General features: G+C 34.9%; 2 protein-coding genes, 1 non-coding gene and 2 pseudogenes across 3 annotated transcripts; 3 read left to right on the top strand and 2 right to left on the bottom strand.

The window, feature by feature from the left end:
* LOC147075349 (uncharacterized) overlaps nt 1-5,497 on the bottom strand; it is a 248,195-nt pseudogene extending 242,698 nt beyond the window's left edge.
* LOC147075350 (DNA repair protein RAD51 homolog 1 pseudogene) lies at nt 3,510-4,502 on the top strand (annotated as a pseudogene).
* An 11,881-nt stretch (nt 5,498-17,378) lies between the features above and the next one.
* On the bottom strand, nt 17,379-19,358 carry LOC147075348 (uncharacterized). Its single transcript, XM_085942520.1, has 3 exons — nt 19,132-19,358; nt 18,740-19,065; nt 17,379-18,649 (listed from the first exon to the last, which is right to left on the bottom strand). Exons 1-3 carry the CDS (start codon nt 19,356-19,358, stop codon nt 17,379-17,381), a joined length of 1,824 nt encoding a protein of 607 aa, XP_085798646.1.
* A 115-nt stretch (nt 19,359-19,473) lies between these two features.
* Nucleotides 19,474-19,545, top strand: TRNAA-UGC (transfer RNA alanine (anticodon UGC)). The gene has a single exon. It is a non-coding gene; the product is annotated as a tRNA-Ala (tRNA).
* Nucleotides 19,546-20,987: 1,442 nt separating this feature from the next.
* On the top strand, nt 20,988-21,857 carry LOC147075346 (uncharacterized). Its single transcript, XM_085942519.1, has one exon. The coding sequence runs from the start codon at nt 20,988-20,990 to the stop codon at nt 21,855-21,857; it is 870 nt and encodes a 289-aa protein (XP_085798645.1).
* The last annotated feature ends 715 nt before the right edge of the window (nt 21,858-22,572 follow it).

The following is a 22,572-nucleotide window of genomic DNA, read 5'->3' as shown; positions in this document are numbered from 1 at the left end:
GGGAAAAATCTAAATAATATCTCTTTCAACTCGATTTCAGAGATTATCGAAGAGATTATTTTGAGTCCATCATTTCTTTGGGAGATCTTTGGAATGTTTGTTTGGTATAATGTTGGCTATTTGAAATTCGCGCTGATATCCCTCATATTTTTTTCCTATATTACCATTAAGGAATTCCTTAGCGAATTAAATAATAGAAAAAAACTGATGGAAATAGTTGCGATGAGTTATATCAAAGTCTTCAGAGAAAATAATTTTGTGTCAGTCCCAGAGTCTGAGATTTATCCGGGAGATATTATCTACTTGGACGAAGTTGCTGAATTTAAATGTGATGCAGAAATAATAATTGGAGGTGCTTTGGTCGATGAAAGCTTTCTTACTGGAGAAGCTATACCAATACAAAAGGGGCCCGGGTCAACAGTATACTCTGGAACTGCAATCATAAAAAGCAATAATGGTTTTGATTACGGAAGTAAGAATACTGCTATTGGAGTTGTAATTAGAACAGGTAAGAGAACAAAGAAAGAAATGCTATGTAACTCTGTTCATTATAGACCACGAGTTCAAAATACATATGAAAAACAGATTTTTATTCTTTATAAGTGGCTAGTTATTGTATCTTTAATCAGTATGGTGTTTTTCTATTTTCATCTTATCTCCTATGCTAGATGGTCTAAAGTTTGGTTCGAAATTCTGGACATTGCCTTTGCCTTAATAAATCCGTCTCTCAGCTCTTGTTTAACACTGGGAGATATTTATTCCGAGGGGGAGATGAGTAGCGCTGGGGTTCTTTCGGTTTCTAAGGAATTGATCAAACAAGCTGGATATGTGGAGATGGTCATATTTGATAAAACAGGGACTTTGACTACTAACCAAATCACTCTTGAATGCATAGAGGATATTTCTGGAGTTTCGAGGGTCTTTTCTGATTTGGATATTCTGACACAAGCTGCAATTTTAACATGCCATACTGTAGTGGTCGATATTCATGAAAACAAGGGAGATTCAATTGATTTGGAGATATTAAATTACTCAGGTGGTTATATAGACGATGATGGGCTGATAAGGAAGGTTTATTTTAACAATTCTGATGAGTGTTTTAAGATTCTCCATATACACCAATTTAATTCGTTTGATGCCAGAATGAGTGTAGTTGTAGAAAATTTGAAGACAGGTGTGGTTTCTATTTTTACCAAGGGTTCGATTGAATCGATAAAATCTATCTGTTCCAAAGTAGATCCAAAGCTACTCGCTAATGCCCTTGAATATTGCAAAAAGGGTTTCAGGGTTCTGGGTGTATGCTGGAAGAATGGGCCTTCTAGATTTATTCGAAATGAAGATGAGATTGGCATGGAGTTTCTTTGCCTGATTGTTTTCCATGATAAGGTTAAGATCGAAAGTCCAGAAATCATCTCAGAACTTAAAATTGCCAATATTCCTACCAAGATGTGTACTGGAGATTCGGTATTTACTGGTTTGCAGGTGGCTAGGGAAGTTGGAATGATCAGTAGCTGTACAACTGTGTTGTTTCCATCGATAAGTAAGGGTTTTGAGATGCAATTATTTGATGAGGATGGGCGATTAGTCGAGCTTGATTACAACTTTGAAAAGGCTTCATTGCAGCCACGTAATTTGGACAGTAAAGAGTTTGTGTTTGTTATAAAAGGAGACATTTTTGGTGAGTTAATTGATTGTAATCTTAGAGATCTTATTCTGAACCATTCAATAGTATTTGCCAGGTTTAATCCTGAGATGAAACAAAACCTTGTGAAATATTTCGGAGAGAGATCATCTGTTATGTTCGTTGGTGATGGTGGGAATGACATTGGTGCCTTATCGGCCGCTTCCACAAGTCTTTCACTATCAAGCTCAAAGATAGTTACAGCAGCTCAATTTTCCGGTTTGGATTTGAAATATTGCATAGAGATTATTAAAATTGGAAGATCAGCATTGGCAATGAGCTATGCACAATTTAGATTTTGCTTTTATAACACTTTGCTGTCAGGTGTCAATATGATGGCGAATTTGTATTACTGCTTTTCCCCAGCCGATGGTTGTAGCTTGTTCTCAGACCTATCAGCCTATTATATTCTCTCAAACTTTCTTATCCGGTTCAAACCATCCAAAACGATAGATTCATCAAAAATCAAAACTAATCTTCTGAAGATCAGTTTTTTTGATTTTATTGAATTAATTTACATATTTATGGTTCTTTTGCTTAGTTCTAGATTCTGCGGGAGATCTATTTCAGATGAGATACCCAAGCAATCTACAAATTCAACGATGACATTTCTGGGTTCATCTTTTATAATTGGGATGATATTTTTCAGATCTGGGGACTTTGTCCCCCATAGAGAATCTAGAAAGCATACCAATTCCTTTTTGATTTGCTTTGCAATTTATTTCTCAGCCTGGGCTTTCATACTTCTGGGACTCTATTTAGAGTGGGATTGTATTCTAAGGGCAATGAACTTTGTTCCATTATCAAAAAAACATTGGGTTGTAGTTTTAACGATGTTATCATTTCTGGCAGCCACTCCATTTATATCGATGTTACTTAACCATCTTTCACACTAGATATTTTGAGATTCCCTCGATATTTAATAGTTGATTACCAATATAAAACCTTCATATAAATTATCTTTCCTAATTTTTGGTGCAAATTTTTTCATTTTTTAATCCCACATGGATAATAAAGAATTTTTGAATCTCAAAAGTAAATTAGAGGCCTATGTTCCCTTAATTCCAAATAATGTTATAGAATACGCTATGGAAAAGAATGGGATTGAGAGCAATGACGATGATGTCAAAAAGTTGATTTCGCTAATGTCACATAAATTTCTGACCGATGTAGCAGTTAATGCATTCCAATTCCACAAGATTAATACCAAATCCAATCTGAAAGACAAGAGATTTTCCAAGGAAAAAAAAGTTACTCTACAGGTTACAGATTTGGAAGCAGCGCTGGAAGAGATGGGGATTGATATTAGCAGACCTCATTATTATATGTGAAAATGTAAAATATTAATAAATAATTTCAAGGATAAGAGTTTTGTTGATTTATTGCAACCAAATGCATCAATCAATGATGTAGACTATGCTCAAAGTGCCGGTCATTATCATCAGATTGATAGTAACAAGAAAAAATTTCACACCCATATATTTTATTTCTTATTAACTGCCATATTCCTTGTAGAGGAGCCACATATTAGAACAATTACAGGAAAACGTTTTAATAATTTATTAAGTTCATAAGTAATTTGTTGTATAGCAGTAAATCTAAAACACAATGCTATTATCTAAAAAAGGTTGTAAATGAATCACTCAAGAGAAAAAACTGATTGGATAGATTTTGTTTGATTTTTACTCTTTCGAGTAATTTGTGATATGCAAAATCAATGACTGAGTCAAGGGACTCCATTTTTCTCAATTCAATACAATTTCCAAGCTGGAACAATCATCTTTCATTCTACAATATTTTATATCCCAAAATGGCAATTAGAGAAAGTATGGAGAATATTGAGAATGTGGAGCAGCATTCCTTCATTTCAATTGACGAGCTTAAAAGTGTTGGGGTCAGTGCTAGTGACGTATCAAAATTGTCTGAGGCTGGTTATAACACGGTTCAAAGCTTAGCATTTGCTCCACGCAAGGAACTTTTGAATATTAAGGGATTTAGTGATGCAAAAGTGGATAAGTTAATGAAGGAGGCTTCCAAGTTAGTGCCAATGGGCTTTACTACAGCAACAGAATATCATTTAAAAAGATGTGAGGTGATTTACATTAGTACTGGAAGTACAGAAGTTGACAAGTTACTTAATGGAGGTATCGAGAGTGGTAGTATTACGGAGATATTTGGAGAGTTCCGTACAGGAAAAACACAGATGTGCCATACTTTGGCAGTGACATGCCAGTTAGAAAAAGAGAATGGCGGTGGGGCCGGCAAGTGTATGTACATTGACACTGAAGGAACATTTAGAACAGAAAGGCTTATTCCCATAGCTGAAAGACTGGGGCTGGATCCGAGTGAAGTTATGGAAAACATTTCATATGCTAGAGCCTTTAATTCTGATCATCAAAACAATTTATTGATCCATGCATCGGCCATGATGTCCGAAAGCAAGTATTCTCTATTGATAGTTGATTCAGCCACATCGTTGTATAGGACGGATTATAATGGTCGTGGGGAATTGAATGCAAGGCAAATTCACTTGGCTCGTTTCCTGAGATCACTCATGAATTTAGCAGACACCTATGGAGTAGCAGTAGTAATTACAAATCAGGTTGTTGCTACAGTGGATGGGGCAGCAGCTATGTTTGGAGCTGATCCCAAAAAGCCAATTGGAGGTCACATTATAGCACATGCTTCTACAACAAGATTATACTTCAGAAAGGGACGTGGAGAAACAAGAATCTGCAAAATATACGATTCCCCGTCCCTAGCAGAATCAGAAGCAGTATTTGCAATTGCAGAAGGCGGAATAATTGATCCACAGGAATAATCTAAGCTACATATAAGCGAGAAGATTCAAATAAAATAGTTTAGGATTTTACACAGAACTACTATTCTCACATATAAGTTCATTGTTTATGCTATGTTGTTTTAAAATTAAAGTTTTGTTGCCATCAGATGTGAGGCAAATTTTTAGGAATATAAAACTTCTTTACTGAAAAATCTTTTTATTTTCGAACATGGAAACATTTAACTAACTCGACGAGATTATGCCAAAAGTATTGCATTTATGCACCCATCATTTTCTGGCTTGTTAGTTATTTGTGCAAATTTCCCCCAAACGATTTGTCCACTCGCATTAACCATACCAAGCTCACTTACATTCACTTCGATAATAGTTCCACGAGATAATATTCCTAGTCCAGTAAACAAATCTGAGTGTGGGTTCTTCTTTACTGAAATAATAGGCAGATTGAATGTTGTCCTCAATTCAGGATGGACTACATGAGCAGATGTAAATCTTTGACCCATTGGACGAATAAATCTTTCAAACTTAGGAGATTTTCTGGTAAAATCGCTTCCCACAAAGCATGGCTTATTAACAAATCGCTTCCAATGCTTGGTTCTTCTCTTCCCACTATTAACAACTCCAAATACGTCCTTCTCCGAAATACCCTCTACTTTTGCAATGGGAACAGAATACTTTGCTGCCTTTTCCTGTCTCTGCTGCTTAATTTTCGATGTAAGCTCCTTTGCCCTTTCCTCTAATCCTCTATCAAGTAAGAATGCTGGAAGTGCCTCTGTTTTAATCTCACATTGTTTTGTTTTGATGGCTGCTTCCTTTAGTTTGATATTTGCCTTAAGTTGTATCTTTTCATTCTGTCTCTTTTTGTGATAAATCTTCGCTTTAATTCCCGTTAGCGACCTCGATAATTTAGAAATTAGCTTTGATTCTCTCGCCAATTTCTTTGCTTTCTTAATCTCATAATCAAGAGATTTGCCATATTTTTTAATGTGCTGTTCTACAAAATCATTTTGTGGCATTTGGGCCAAAAATTGCAAAAATTTTTATGAAAATCATAGTTTCTAAAGTAAATAACATGGTTTGTAGGTGTTGGAGAAGTTGAAACATATGACTTGAAAAATCTATGGGATCTCATCTTAAAAGTTTTTTCTCTGTATTATTGAAGACAAATTTTATAACGATTATCACTCTTTTGGAGTTTGAACAAATTATTTAAATGCTATGCTACAAGCTCTTTGAGAAATTTGAAAGAAAATCTGTAGGTAGACTCTGTTATCTGTCATCATTGTTATTTTTACTTTTTATCTGATCAAATAATTTTTAAAAAGTATTGATACATACATATTTACTATTAAACATACCTCAACTATACAAAACATAAACATCTTTTCGAAGCCACTCACTTGGATTTTACATATTTATTACTAAGTTGATTATTTAAGTGTAAAAAGCTCCGTATTTCTCATTGCCTAAGATATTCATAAAAAGATTTTATACAGATCAATAGTCAGTTTAAAAGTATTTAATCAATGTAAATTCGTGAGCTATTCCAGTATCAGCAATTATAGTGTATCGGAACCAATATATGTATTACCTTTTTTTGTAAACACACGGCTTTAGGGAAACGGTGGGCAACTTCTTTCTTGTTTTTATATCACTTACTTTTTGAAAAGTCATAATTACAAAACAACTGTTGCTGGTATCAATATTCAAAGCCTTAAACCCATATTTTTCAACATCTTTGACAAATCTGTGCACGCTTGATAGCCTACTTTTAACCTCTGCAATTATAAAATGTCCATCAACTTTTGTAATTCTATTAACTTCTAACAACACTTTAGAAATATAGGTCATCATTAGACTGAGACAACATATAGACACATCAAAATTGTTGTTTTCGCATGGAATAGCCACAATATCAGCTTTTATCACTTGGCTGTGGATTGGATACTTGTCATATAAAAACACATTTGATTTGTCTAAAAAATATTTGGCATCTCCACAGCCTAGATCTGCAATTTTGGCAAAATTTCCCATTTCCTCTATTTTCTCAAAAATGATTTTATTTGGATCAGCTGGCCATTTCGAAATTTGCTTGGAATAGTATTCGTGGTATTTGCAAGACTGTTCCCTAGATATTTGAATATCCTTGTACATCTTTTCATTAAGCAATCTAAACTTTCCACCGACCAACTTTTCTTCAAATTTTTTAGCCAATGACATTTTGGGGTGGAAAATGCTGCCGTTGAAAATTACAAGCATGCAAATAATAGTAGCTCAGAGTTTATAAGAGTCGCTCAACAATGGTTATTAAGTCTGTAGCATACTAGTATAGTTTATTCCCTTGATAACCACTCATCTTTGAAGAATTCATTAATTATTTCGAAATTGTCATTATTAATAGTTTAAACAATATTATTGAAATCTGTTATTATCCTAACCTCTTCAAAAGCATAAATAAAATACAGAATTTTGCAGGAAATGAAAATTTATTTGGATATACCTTCATACTTAACATGAAGACACTATATCATAAGCATAGTATTTATAAAAAGGCAATATACTGTTGTTGGATGGGATAAAGAGTATCATTGAAAACCTTACATATGCAACAAGCAGCCCTTAGAATTTAGAAGATATATTTGGCTGCAGTGTCACTAAGAATATCTATATTTAAATAGTATAGTTAGTTAATAATTTTAAATCAGAAAGAATTATTTAAAATCTTTGGAAATATGCTCAGCTTCATAAAAATCATAAATTCTCCTTCCAATCAATTTGATATTTGTTTCATTTAAGTCAAAAAATCCATAGGACTCCACATATTCTTGCTTGATATTACTAAACCGTGATTTGCGAATCAACCTCAGAAGTAATTCTTCCTGACCTTCAACCCAGTTGAGACCAAGAATGGGATGTACAAATACCAAAGAGTCATCAGCATTTTCTTTAATTACACTGTGAATTAAATCATCAGCCTTTTCCTTCATTAACCTTTCATTTCCATTAACAGTTCGATATTTAGAATGGAACAGTATAATTTTAACTCCACGAAACTGACTTTCTGTCAGGGTTTTAAATATGATATTGTTGGTTTTTTGATTAATAACATCTTGTCTCGTAGAAAATGGTGTTGCTTCTGAAACTAGAGTTTTCAATTCTTCCGGCGGTATGAAGCCGTCAATATCAAATTTGTAAATATAAACCCGAACTCGGTATTCAAAAAGATATATCAACAGAAATAGAACAAGTATTGAAGAGACCACACTTAAAGCTATACCAACATATTTCTTACCGATTGTAAGACAAAAAAATGGTACTACAGCAATAACAAGTAGACAAACAGCCTTTTTGTTAAATAAAACGGTGCAGTCGAAAACAAATTCTGTCAAGAACAGAAATAAAATAGTAATTACAATGTTAAATATGCCCAAATACAATATCAATCTGTGCTCGTTGATGTTTTCTGGATCTTCCCATTCTGAGTTTTCATCTTGGACGGAGTTTTGTTTGTCTTTTCCTTCAGCCATATTTTGATCATTGTTATTAGCATTTGCTTTTTTTTCATCCGCAATATTGCTTCGTTGATCTGATCTATTTGTCTGTTCCTTATCTGCAGATTTGTCAGTACTTGTTGCTCCATTCGAATCCTTTTCTTCGTTGCCTGGTTTATTGCCATTTGTTGCTTCTTTGCTTTTCATTTTTTCATTGGCTTCACCTTTGGTAGAAGAGACGTTTTCTTTATCTGATTTGGAAGTATTTTGATTTGCATCATCTGGTATAGTATTACCTTTTTTCTTTTCATTGTCTTGGAAAGCATTTGGATCTGACTTACTGTCGTATGTATTTGGTTTTCTAGAATCTTGATTGTCTTCAAGATCCTTGTTTGGAGTGGAGTTAGGCTGATTTTCTCCTTCCTTAGAAATTGTACCCTTGTTTTTGCCAGATTCACTCGATTTTGGTGTATACTCATTAGGTTTTTTATTGTCTGTGGCCTGTTCAGTACCTTTTGCTTCATCATCCTGTGATTTTTTTCGACCCCACCAGCCAGCATCTTCTGATTCTTTATTTTGATCAGCTTTCTTTTCATCATCAGAATGTGGTGAATTCATTGATTTATCTTGATTATTTTCTCCACCCTGGTTTGTTGCTTCATCCCCAGTATTTGACTTGTTGGAATTATATCTATCATCCACTTTATTGGTATGCTGCTCACTATATTGAGCTTTAACATCCCCATCCTGCTCTGCTTTGGCTTGCTTAGGCTCTTTTTTACCCCATCTTGTTCCACTAGGCATCTTAGACTCATTATCTGCATCATTTGTTGATTCAGCTTTTTGGTTATCTGATGGGCTTTCACCTGTTGATTCTCTACCTCCTGCACCATGGCCCGATGGTTTGTCTCCTGTTTCATTTTTGCTATCGTTTCCATCTGAATCAGCCTTTGGTTTAGACTTCTTTCCCCATCTTGTTTTGGGAGATTCATCTTCATTTTGAGTACTTTTCTCATCTTCTTTATTTGGCCCACTCCCAAAATCAATGTCCTTAGATCCAATGACTGTTTTTTTATTTTCTTGAACATTGCTCACTTCTTCTTCATTCGACCATTCCCAGAAATGTTTCTTTTTCTCATCTGCCATTTTTTAAGTTTCAGCCTTGGATAATCTTTTTAAGACTGAAACATTTCTCAAACACTAAAAAAATTGTCTGCTTAACCATATCATAATTTGACCTATCAAATAGAGTCCAATAAAACAATTAAGAAGAAAAAAGTGTATTGTTGTAAAACCAATCAATTCATTAAAAATGATTGGTTATATGAAACTCTTATGTAGAAAAATACCATTTGCTAGTATAACTTCATAGTAGTATTGAGGATCAAACTTTTATGATGATTTTAAAGTGAGTTGAATTAGCCAAATCAACATATAATTTACTCTTTGCTCATTGATCAACTCCTACACCTCACAACTGTATCCATAGTATGCATTAGGTTCGTATAATATCAAGCTTATCCATGGTTTAGTTATTTTGTTTGTTTTAATTCAAAAAGCCAGCTTAACAAATGTTTTGAAAACTTTTTAACCCTTAATGGACCAAACAATAAAAGATATAGAAGCTTATGATGGAGTTCGATTAACATGGAATATTTGGCCCTCATCGAAACTTAAAAGTGATATTATTCAGACAGCTTGTCTGTATAATATTCATCAGCCCTGCCAACTCTTAGAATATGAACCGACTCCCTGTAGTAAGTGCCAGTCTATTATTTGCCCTTTTTCCATTATCGACAGTGGGACACAAACCTGGACCTGTAGTTTTTGTGGTGGAAGGAATAGTTTTTCAAAAGAGCTTTTACAACATCAAAATGACTTTAATGGAGATTTCGAGCACATTCTTCCAGAGATCACCGAGGGAAACAATACGGTTGAATATGTACTGAATCGAACCACCTCTTTTCCACCCGTTTTTATTTTTCTTATAGACACATGCACCTATGATCAGGAGAGGCATGAATTAATGATAAGAGGATTAAGGCAAACTCTTGATCTACTTCCAGACGAATGTCTAATTGGAGTTGTCTTATTTGGTACTAATATTGATCTTTATTCATTTAACGATGATGTTATTAAAACCATTTACCAATTTTCTGGGGATTATATTTATAAGAAGGAGGATATGCAGGGGATGGATGACATTCGGACTTTTTTGGTTAAAAAATCAGAAAAATACCAGGAAATCGCCAATTTGTTTAATGGTTTGCGTGTTGATCCATTTCCTGTTGTAAGTGGATTTAGAGCTTTAAGATGTACTGGAGCTGCACTGTCTTTTGTCATTAGTTTTATTGAGGGTCCATTTTCGGAAAGCCCGGTTAAGATCATACTTTTTACTCAGGGTGCATGCACATTTGGCCCAGGAAAAGTTTGCCCTGTTGAAATTGCCGGGAATGAGAAGATTGATCTAATCAAGGCTACAAGCTTTTACTCGGAGTTGGGAAACATTTTAAATTCCATTGGAGCCAGTGTGGATATAGTCGCTGAAACCATTGCAGATTTTGGTGTGCAACAATTAAAAGAAGTCACCATTGCATGCGGAGGGGCGATAATTATGGCACAGGATTTTGAAGAAGATGTTAAGACAAGGAGCCTCGATGTTTTGTATTCTTCAATCGGGGGTGTGTTAACAATGGGATTTAATTCTAAGATCCAAGTTAAAACCAGTCCTAATGTGATATTTAAGGGTTTTATTGGAGAAGGTAAACCTTGTGGAAGTGGATGGAAAGTTGGTAGTATTATTCCAACAACGAACATTTCTCTGTTATTTGATAACAACGATCATTCAAAGCCCAATGATTTCGGGTTTGTGCAGATAATCTCTCAATATCAGAGAACAGATCGAAAGTTAATTACCAGAGTGACCACGTTTTCCAGAATGTTTTCTTCTGAAAGAAGTTCTATTGTTCAAAGCTTTGATCAAGAGGCGGCGGTAGTTTTTCAGGCGAGAGCATTTTGTTTAAAGCAATTTGAAAATATCTTTGATTTGGAAAGCGCAATTGATAAACATCTTATAAAATTTACAAAGAAGTATGGTAATTTCCAGAAAAATGAACCACAATCTGTGACTTTGCCAGATTCCATGTCGTACTATATTAACTTTATGTTCTTTTTCCGAAGAAGTTTTCTGGTTCAAAAGGATGGGATATCGTCCGATGAGTCAGCCTACTTTAAAAATCTTCTTTATAAGCTGAAGACACAAGATGCACTCAAAATGATTAAGCCTTCATTGATTTCTTTCCACTACCAGGGTAACGTCCAACCTGTCGAGTTAGATACAGATAGCCTTAATCCAGAATGCATGCTTGTTTTAGATTCATTCCATAATGTTTTGCTTTGGAATGGAATGGATGTTTCGAATTGGATGCAACAAGGAATTCAGAATGAGCCCGAATATGCGTTTTTTAATGAAAGTATAAATGAAGCAAAGCACCATAGTTTAAGTCTTTTGGTGAATCGAGTGCCTGCACCACAATTTAAAGAAACTTGTGCAGGGAAAAGTCAAGAGAGGATATTATTAACATATGTTAATCCAAACTCATCTGGTGCTTTGAATAGCCAAAAGATTGATTTTGCAAAATTTTATGATACACTTTGTAGATTTATAGCTCGTGGTGAATAAAATAGTTATTGCTTAGTTTTAGATGTTTTAATGCTCTTTTTGGGATCTAATCTCATAAATCCACGAGGATTTACGTATATATAAGCTATATACCGTATCTGAGTTATATCTACTAAATTTATGATTGTGCAATAGACTGGCCTTTTATTATACTCTACAATCTACTAGCCGTGGAAAAAACTAATTATAAAAACTCATGGCCAAATAATGTCTTCATCGTTGTGTAAATCATTAAGATTGCTTGTTTTAATTGGAAATTTTAAAAAAATTTGCAAATTTTTTCAGCCCATAGATGCTCGGTAAACCCACTGAAAGTGAACAAAAAATTTCTAGCATTGTTAAAACTGTTATATCTAATGATTTGACTGGAAAGCCCGACCTAAGTGATCATCTCGATTCGATTTCTCTCACACCATACTCATTTTCAGAGAATTTGCCTAAAGCCATGGTGGTCAAAATGCCAGAGGAATTATTGAGGTTTGTAAAGATGAACTACAAGGAGTTTATTTCAATGATGAAAAAGGAGTTTTCAGGTTATATTATTTTAACAATGAGGGAGGGTGCTATTCTCCCAAAAAACAAGCTAAATCCTGTTAGGGGAAGAGAAGAGATGCTGAAAGACATACTTTTCCCAGCCAAAGTTATGGGTAGAACTCAAGACATCGAAAGCAGAGAGGAAGTTGTTCAGAACGTTTATCTTGATAACAAACAACAGTATTGGTCTCAATCGGAAGTTGCAACTATTCAAAAAGTGGCATCCAAGATTCTCAATGATACATTTATTATTGGAATGTTTGCAGGTAACTAACGAATAAATTATTCATTTTATTGACATGGTTCAGTTTAAAGAAAGGCTATTTTTTGTTCATGTGTTGATTGTGAATCTATTACTTATAGTTGTGAGGATAGCTGCACAATAACTTTTGAAATTAGTATCTCCATTCGTGGTATTAAGGAAATTGCCGTAAAATTGAGGTGGAATGCCAGCGATATATTTAGACAATCAATCCGATACTCATCTGAGTTCTACATCTCTGTGATTCTTAAAAACAAAAACCGAGCAAATATGTTTTAAAAAGCATTGCAAAGATTTTCATTACTTTTGATCTTTCCTTTATAAATTACTGCATTTATAATGAAGAAATTTAAAAATTTTTCCAGCCCGAAGCAATGAGTTTTGAAAGCGCTGATAAAGTAAGAATTTTAAATAGCTCAACTCTTCTTATTCTTGAAGAGGATCATACTTTGATGAATCCGCTAAAATGGGTAATTAACAACAACTGGTCAAGATCGGCCAACTGTTCCAAAAATACAAGGCTTCCTGTTTCAAGCATGGTGGAGTTTTGTGGATATTCAATTCCACATCCCTCTGATTTTGCAGCACAACTTACAGTACAATTTGAAAATGAGGATTTACAAAGTAGCAAAAATGTTTTAGACAAGGTCTCCGAAGGATGTGATTTATTAGAAGTTGTTTGTAACAAAATATTAAGTAAATTATAAGAACTAAGTCATCCGGAAAATATATTCCTCATTTAAGTCTTTTAATTGATTCATTGTCAGCATATTCCTGGGTTCCACTAATTAGCAGTCCTAAATCCTTAATGTCTTTGTTTATATTTCCTGATAAATTGGGCAGTGTTTCCATGTCCAAAGACGGAGCATTTGACGATTCGGGAGTTTTAGACTCAATACACTCATCCCCTGAAGCATTGTGAGTTGCTGCTTGGGACAAATCACTTTGGTTTGGTACTTCACTTTCTGCTATTTCAGCACTGAGGGAATGGCCAGTTTGATCTTCCTCGTCGTACTGCCTATGAATACTTTCTCTAGCTACAGAAAACAGCTTCATCTGCTCTTCATGCAGCTGCTCCATAGTTAAACCACTCTCTTTGAATTTATTCTGACGAGATGGCTTAAGTTTAGAATAGTCTTCATAGTCGGATGCCGCTTGTTTGCACTCTTCAATGAAACTGCCAAATCCAAGTGCCTCCAAAGCCTTAAAAACATGATCATGAGTAATCGTTTTTTTGCCATCCGTTTCACAAACACGACTAGCCTCTGCCCCCATCGTCAAAATGAACAGATTCGCAGCATCTCTCAACATACCTTTGATTTCCTTACCTATAGCTACACCAGGTGGGAGTATATCTTGTATCAGCTTGTCTACTGTGGCTCTGGGAAGGCTGCATTCTTCATCGGTCTTTTCCAAATTCATGCAATCATCTGTGAGAATTATATTTATAGTGGGGGAAAATAAACGAAAGATTGGAGGGAAAACCCAAGATGATCTAATTGCAGTATATGCTGCAGCAATGTGTGTTCCTCAAGCTTATTGATAGATTTTCCAAATATTTTCACGTGTTTCAATAGATATTTGACTGAATGTTATGAAATTATAAATTAGTTGAAAAACAAACAAATTGTGAGCTTCATAATAAATCATTCAAATAAGTAATATTTAACACTGCTTTAAAAGCATAAAACACAAAAAACTGCTATATTAGAGACTGATTAGTTGAATCTTTTAGATGAACATTTCAATAACTCTCGTACAAAAATATCCTGTGTGGCAAGACTTTGCATCAAAACATTCCATAATTTTGTTGAATTTGAGCCATAAATGGATAAATTGTATCATTCAATTAGTAAAGAGCTTGTAGTAGCAATTGAAGATTTTATCGAGGGGAAAATATCGTTCAAGACACTTGAGCATATAAATAAAAAAGAACAACTCTTACGCAACCCTAATAAATGGCCGGAGATAAAAATGCAATTGAAAGAAAGTGTTTTTTGTCTAACAAAACAACTTTATGAGAATATTAATACAGTGGATGTCAATGTAAAAAAATTAGAGAAAATGAATGTTGATTCACTGCATGAAATAGACATGGAATCAATAATTTCACATGCACATCTTCTTGGACGCAATCGAATGGCTCCTCCAGGGGCAGAAACGAGTACATGGTATGTTCCACCATTCCCAACTCAAAATATGGTAGATGCATTGAATGACGATGAACCTGATCAATAACTTGTGACTAAATACTCCCCATTATCCTTACTATTCATTTTGTGCACAGTATGTGGTTTTACAAATTTCTATATCCCCAGCTGTGTTTTTAAGTTCCAACCCCTTTTCGTTTGCCAGATGAAGCAAGCTTATTAGACAAAAGTGTATAGAAATATCTTTTGCTTCCTTGGTATCGTATATTCCTGGTATTTTATTGTATATTGTGGACAAATTAGTTTTATTTTTTGTGATGCTTTTATAAATATTTTCTTGAAGTTTCTTGATATCAACCTTTTTTGCAACCTTGGTGAATTTGATAGTTTCAACCACAGTTTGTTGATTCTCTACAGAATATCTCTCAGACACGGGCTGCTCAATTTCATCATCTGCAGGCTCTGTGTTATTGTTTAAATCCTCAAGATCACACACAATTCCATTTTCAAATTCTAGAAGAATTTCAGAATCCACTACTGAGAGATTGCATGTAGACTGGTCAAGATTGGAAGCATTATCTTCAATTGGAAAATCTTCACAATTTATTTTGGCAAAAGAACCGTCTCTTACCAAAAACCTGTATAAATCCGCAATATCACATGAAAAATCTTCTGGTAGCATATTTTTGTTATATCTTCGATCTTTTATGGCCTGTTTGGTCATTGTAGGATCAATTTTCTCATATAGTAACTGCTTATTGATTTCTTCAGTAAAATCCAGCTTAAAAACTTCTTTTGGTATCTTGATACGATCGGGCTTACTTTTGGCTTTTTTAATCTCAGTTTTCCAATGAGCAGGTCCCGCCCATCCATTGAAATACTCGAAAGGACTTGCAACTGGGATTGCAGCGGTATCTAAGGTTGCCCCCTCATCTCCTAACATATCTTCTACCAACTCTCCATATTCTTCAGAATCAACAGTATTTGTTTGATTATCAAAATTTTCATTTAGAATCATCATATGTTCGAATTCCTTAAAATCCTTCAACCCTCCACAAATTGGTAAATTTTTACACTCTAACTCAACAGGAAAAGGTTCCAATAAAATTTCTCTCTCTTCATCTTGGTGATATAAAAGCATTCCAGAACTCCTTTGCTCCAGAACATTTAATAAAGGCGCATCATCTGTTCGAGAGAAGATTGATTGAAATATCGAATCGTAGTAATCCTCACTCTCTTTCATTTTAATATTAATATTCTGAAAATTACTTTCCAAAAAATTCGATTTCTTTTTGTTTTTTTGCTTGAGTGTAGAAGGTTCCTCTTTTGTAAATATCTCCATGAGTTTCATAGTATTGTTCGATACATCATCAACACGTGTAGAATATACTTTAATGCATCCATCAAGAGTGCAGCTTGCTTTCTGGAAATTAATTCCATCCTTTTCTTGAAATGTAGATAGGTCTGTAAAATGATCTATTAATGACGATTTCCATGTGTTCTTTGTAGTTATTTTATTCTCATTAGCAGCCTTGAGCCATTGTTCCAAATCATCATTTTTCATGGGCTGAAAATTTGAGGGGAAATCTATATTAGTAATATGTATATACTGTCGATTCTGTAGCGCTATGACTTTTGTATTCTTCCCTACTTTGTGTCTGATTTTTAAAATAACTTGTTCTTTTAATAATTTGTTTATTTCTAAGCCCATGAATAAAGATTACAAGAAAAATGTTGAAAAGAAACTAAGCCTAGATGATAACAAAACCTGTGCAGATTGTAATACTCGAAACCCACGGTGGGTATCTTTGAGGTACGGAATATTCCTCTGTCTTGATTGTGCCGGCCTCCATCGATCACTTGGAGTATATTTGGACTTTATTAAAAGTGCTACGTTGGATATATGGGATGAAGAAGCATTCCTACCAATTAAATATGGTGGAAATAGCAAGTTTCGAGAGTACTTACAACTGCACGAAATAGCTGAGGAAGATATTCCCTCTAAATATATGATGCCTATTGTGATGGAGTATTCCAAACAATTGATGAGTGAGATTAAAGAGAAAACAGGAAGCGAACTGAAGTATGCACAGCTATCAGGAAGTGGTTGTTCATTTAGTAATAGCTCTAAAGACACTTTGCTTTGTAACTCTTCACTAACCGAAAATGTCTCTGATCCAAATAAGCAACAATATAGCAGTTCATTCTTAGGATCAAAAATGTCTGGCAAAGCCGTAAATAGGAATCTTCATCCGTCAGTAAACAATTCACAGGCATCCAGTAAATTTTCAACTAACGGCTCAATAGTATCAAATATAAAGAATTCAATTTCAGAGTATTCTCCGAAGATTGCAAGTATTTCAAGTACAACTATCAGCCATCTCAGTGAGCTAACAAACTCGTTATCCACACGCGCGAAGGTTTTTGGAAGTAAAACTATGGAAATATCCTCCAAATTTGGTGGGAAGATGCTGGAAGAGGCTAAGAATATAGTTTCTGGACATTCTAATACCACTACTAAAAAGTCTATAGTGAAAAAAGACATTCCAAAACAATTCCAAAAAATAAAAAAAGATGCTGGAGACTGGAGCTGATCCAAAGATTTGATAAATAATTAACATTAGAATCTTTCATCCAATGATTGGTCGATTGTTATAGTATTATTGGCTAACTCTCATGTGTATTGAATAAAAGATTTACAAATACTGTCATCTTAAAATAATTTATTCTGCAGAACACAAGCGACTCCTTGGCCATTTACAATCTTGCTTCAGTTCATTATGAGATATCTCTTTGAATTTCTCTGAGCTTCTCTTTTGCTTCCACCAAATTAAAATCTCCGTTCAGCATATCTTTCAGTGCCCTAATAGACATTCTTGTTTTGCTGGGCAGATTCCCCAAACTCAACAAATTCTCGATCTCTTTCCAGTATTTTATTTTAAATTCGGAGCGTTCCCTTCGAATGTCATCTTCTTTCGCATTTTCTATCGCTTCATTCACCATTTTTTGCACCTGTTCCTCTGTTAAGCCAGTGGATGGTTTAATTTGAACAGTGCTGGTATTTCCACTATTTTCGGCATAGACATTCAGAATTCCATTTGCATCGGTTTCAAATGTGACAGTAATTTTAGCCTCACCTCTTTTTGCAGGAGGGATATTCGTTAACTTCAGAGTTCCAAGCAATTGATTGTCTGAAACCATGGCTCTCTCTCCCTGATAAATTCGGATATCAACCTCTTCCTGATAATCTTCAGAAGTGGAAAACACCTCATTCTGCTTGAATGGAATGGTGCTATTCCGATGGATAATCTTGTTGAATACTCCACCCAATGTCTCTATTCCTAGGCTTAGTGGGACCACATCCAATAATAAAACATCGTCAACTGTTCCAGCCAGTACTCCAGCCTGTATGGCTGCTCCTTTTGCTACAGCTTCATCAGGATTTATTTTTAAAGAATCATGAATAATGGGATGCTGTAGCATGGAGGAATTCGTCAACTGACTGCTTGGGTTGTTTTCATATTTAAATATCTCTTTAACCAATTCCTTTATGTATGGCATTCTTGTCATCCCTCCAACAAGCACAATTTGCCTAATATCACTTTTACTAATACCAGCATCCTTTATAGCTTGGATACATGGGCCAACCGTTTTCATAGCTATTCTTTTTATAACACCTTCCAACTGTCGACGAGTAACCTTTATATCGAAATCAACACCAGAAATAATATTGTCAATAAAAACATTCGTAGATGCTTTAGTAGACAACTCCATTTTAGCCATCTCAGCAGCCTGTTTTAATCGTTCCAAGGGGGAACCTAGGCCATTGGAATGTGACTCCAGATTATCACTCAACTTTACTCCTTCTTGTTGCTCAAACATAGTCAATAGGAACTTGACAAACTCGTTGTCAAAATCCTCTCCTCCCAAAAATGTATTTCCATTTGTAGATTTTACATGAAAGATACCATCACTCAATTCCAAAATTGAAATATCGAAAGTACCTCCACCTAAATCGTAAACAGCTATATGGCCATTTTTACTATTGACTGCAGAGTGATCAGCAGTGGACAATCCATCTGAATTCTTAACTTCCAGCATGTTTGTGGCAGTTGATAAGTTATCCATGGCATTATTACCAATCCCATATGCCAAGGCTGCAGCTGTTGGCTCATTAATCACACGAATAATATCCAATCCAGCAATTCTGCCAGCATCCTTGGTTGCTTGTCTTTGGCTATCATTGAAATATGCAGGAACCGTGACAACAGCTCTCTTTACATCCACTCCCAGAGCTTTACTGGAATAATATTTGATTTTTGATAGAATTTTAGCAGCAATTTGGGTTGGAGAAAGCTTACCAAAATCAGTTTTGATCCAAATATCACCATTACAGACTTTAATAGTATTGTATGGAAGATTGCCGAGGTATTCAGGAACAGAAAGATTCGATGTATCATCTTTTCTATTTATGCTGTTTTGATCAGCAGTAACTTTTTTCATTCCTATACCAAACACAGGATCAAAGTACTTTCTGCCTATTAATCTTTTGCTTGCAAATATTGTGTTTTTAGGATCACTCAAAAGATATTTTCTAGCCTCTTTTCCAACAGTTTCTTGATTTTCCCCAAAATGTACAATTGATGGAGTGGTGGATTCATTAAAATCATTTTTGATAATTGTTGGAATCCCATTTTTCATGATTGCAGCTACAGAATTTGTAGTCCCCAGATCAATTCCAATTACATTAGTGTCCATAATTCTTTTTTTGTATTGCATACAGGGGTGGCAATTTGTCACAATTGAAATGTATTTGCCCAGAGAAATTTGATGGTATATGTTCAATCTTTTAGTGATTATTATGACGATGCAAGGGGGTATAGTTCAGTGGTAGAGCGTCTGCTTTGCATGCAGGATGTCGTGGGTTCGAATCCTGCTACCTCCATTTTTAATACAAAAACAGGTGGTTTTGAAGTATATTTTATTCACAAGCATGCAATTATTAGTCCAACCTTTTGATCGATGGCATAACTTAATCCTTGCACAGTCTTCACTATACAAATTACATGCTATATAACTTGCTTTCCAATTTTTTATTTTCAATCTCGTTTTTAACTCCTCCAATGGGAATTAATGGCCTACTTCCTTTTATAAAACCAATCATGAAAAAAGTACCGATTAGTAAGTTTAAAAACAGCAGGATAGCCATCGATGGGCATTCTTGGATTCATCAAGTTCTTCCCTCGATCAGCTACGAATTATTCCACAATAAAACCACTGATCGACACATCAAACTGTTTTTAGAAAAGACACATCAACTGCAAAGATATAATATTACTCCTATTTTTGTTTTCGATGGAGATTTCCTAGAATCAAAAGCAGAGACGATCCAACAGCGTAGAGATATTAAGGAGGGGTATAGGCAGGAGATCGCCAAATGTATCAAAAAAGGTGATAATGTAAGAGCAAGGGAGTTAATGAAAAGAGTTGTTGATGTGAAACCTGAAACTATTCACTCTATTCTAGTTGCTCTCCAATTACACAGAATAGAGTACATTATTAGTCCCTACGAAGCAGATGCTCAGCTGTGCTATTTACAAAAAATTGGATATGTGGATTATATTGTTACTGAGGATTCTGATCTCATTATATTCGGTGGAAATCACATTTTATACAAGTACAATGGATCTACGGTTGAGGAGTACGAGCGAATCAATTTACCGAGACTTAAAGGTGATTTCTTCGCAGAAAATATTCTAGAAATTGCTATTCTCAGCGGATGTGATTATGTGAATTCAATTAAAGGTGTAGGGTTGGTCACAGCATTTAGGAAATTGCAAGAGAACAAAACAATCAAAAGCTTTGTTGAATATTACCGAGAGTTGAGAAAACCAGTTCCCAAATCCTATCTGGAAGATGTTGCGAAGGCAAAAATAGCCTTTTTATTCCATATTGTATACGACCCCATTGAAAGAACCAGAAGATATCTGAATTCCTCAGAAGAGCATTTTGAATTTCTCGGAACTCTGGAAAATTTGAGATATATAATCAATGAAATCACTAAAGTCGATAGACACTTTGTTCCGCGATTTGACGATATTCAAACAACTGAGATAGATGATAGACATATTGGGGATTATTCTAAGATAAACAATGGTCTTGAGGAGAACAGTTCCATGGAATTTGATATGTTAACTTCTGTAGTAGACCCCACTAATCAATAAAATTACTTCTTAAACTAATGGCTGGTTCAGAATGCAGATATTAATAACTCTAAATAACGGTGTAGTTGTTAGTATAAACTTGCACATATTATTTTGAAACCCTGTAATTTTCCAAATTTATTTTGGCACTTTCACCTCTTGGAATTATTTATTGTTACCCTTCATGGATGCTTCAGAATTCTTCAGATACCCCACAGATGCAAGTCTGCCAGATAATTCAGAAACAATTCATATTTCAGCTTTGGCTTTACTCAAGATGATGAAGCATGGTAGAGCAGGAATTCCACTCGAGGTGATGGGGCTTATGCTGGGAGAGTTTGTCGATGAATACAATGTTAAAGTAATAGATGTATTTTCAATGCCTCAGAGTGGAACAGGAGTAACAGTAGAGGCAGTGGATCCTGTATTCCAAACCAAGATGATGGAAATCTTAAAGGCTACTGGTAGATCAGAAACAGTAGTGGGGTGGTATCACTCTCATCCAGGATTTGGCTGCTGGCTGAGTTCTACGGATGTTTCCACACAGTCAGTTTTCGAACAAATTTGCAAGAGAGCAGTTGCGGTTGTCGTAGATCCGATTCAGAGTGTGAAAGGAAAAGTTGTTATTGATGCATTCAGAAACATTCCACAAATGACTTTAGATGAGCCTAGAATCACTACAAGCAATATCGGATTTCTAAAGAAACCATCATTTGTTTCTTTGGTCCATGGCTTGAATAAAAGCTATTACTCATTTGAAATATCATTTAAGAAAGATAGGCTGGATGAGAGAATGCTTCTAAATCTTAACAAAAAGACTTGGGCGGACAATCTGAAAATTGAAAAAACTCCAAGAGAGGATATTTCGGATTTATTGGAGTCTTATTGCAATGTTGAAGAAACCTCTCTAAAAATGACAAAAGAGGAGTTGGAAGTGAGTAGAATCGGAAAGAAAAATCATAGAAAACATCTTATTGAAAAGTGTGGGAAGATCATTGAGGACGAAACCCTAGCCAACATACTCGTATGTATTCACAATTATATCTTTAGATAAATAATATTGAAAACTTCAACCTATCAATTTATTAAAAACTTTAACATATACCGCCACCAGTCTAATTAATTTCTCAAATCGTCATAGATTGTTTGCAAGCAACCATACTTGTCCTTTAGCTTTGTGGAAATCACTCTCAACCGATTAAATATTGATGTGGGCTCTGCACCCTGGATAAGCCGACCGATAGCATCCTTTGCAATATTTGTATTTTCCAAGCATCCCAGCAGTGCAATTTTGTGATCAATTAAAATAAATTTACACTTGGCAAAGTTTTCTATAGCATCCTTTGTTCGCCCTCCTCTTCCTATAATACGACCAATGGCTCTTGAAAGATGATTACTCTTCATCTTCCTAACCTCGTTTATATCAAATGATTCTACAAAAACATCTTTGTATTTCATAATCGTAATAGCATCCTCAACTTTAAACCCTTCAATCACAGCTTGTATAAAACAAATGCTCCTCTCCAGATATGCAGGATCCTGTGTTAGCTCACACGTTCTCAAATCAATTGTCTTGGTTTTTGGATTATACCGAATTTGCAGCCGGCCATATTCCACAATAGCGGTGTATATCTTAAGCCACTCTGACTTCATAACTCTTATCTTGTGTACTGGAACCATTACAGACCGGATTTGTTGATTGGATTGAGTTTCCATTGGGATAGAAAAAATTAAAAAATTTATTGAAAATTAATTAAGTTCACTCGAAA

The sequence above is a fragment of the Rhyacophila brunnea genome, unplaced genomic scaffold (assembly GCF_057557595.1).
Source record: "Rhyacophila brunnea isolate RB1 unplaced genomic scaffold, BYU_Rbru_1.0 scaffold_149, whole genome shotgun sequence".
Taxonomy (NCBI): domain Eukaryota; kingdom Metazoa; phylum Arthropoda; class Insecta; order Trichoptera; family Rhyacophilidae; genus Rhyacophila; species Rhyacophila brunnea.
The sequence above is the reverse complement of the archived record's forward strand: the minus strand, read 5'-3'. Positions and strand labels throughout refer to the sequence as shown.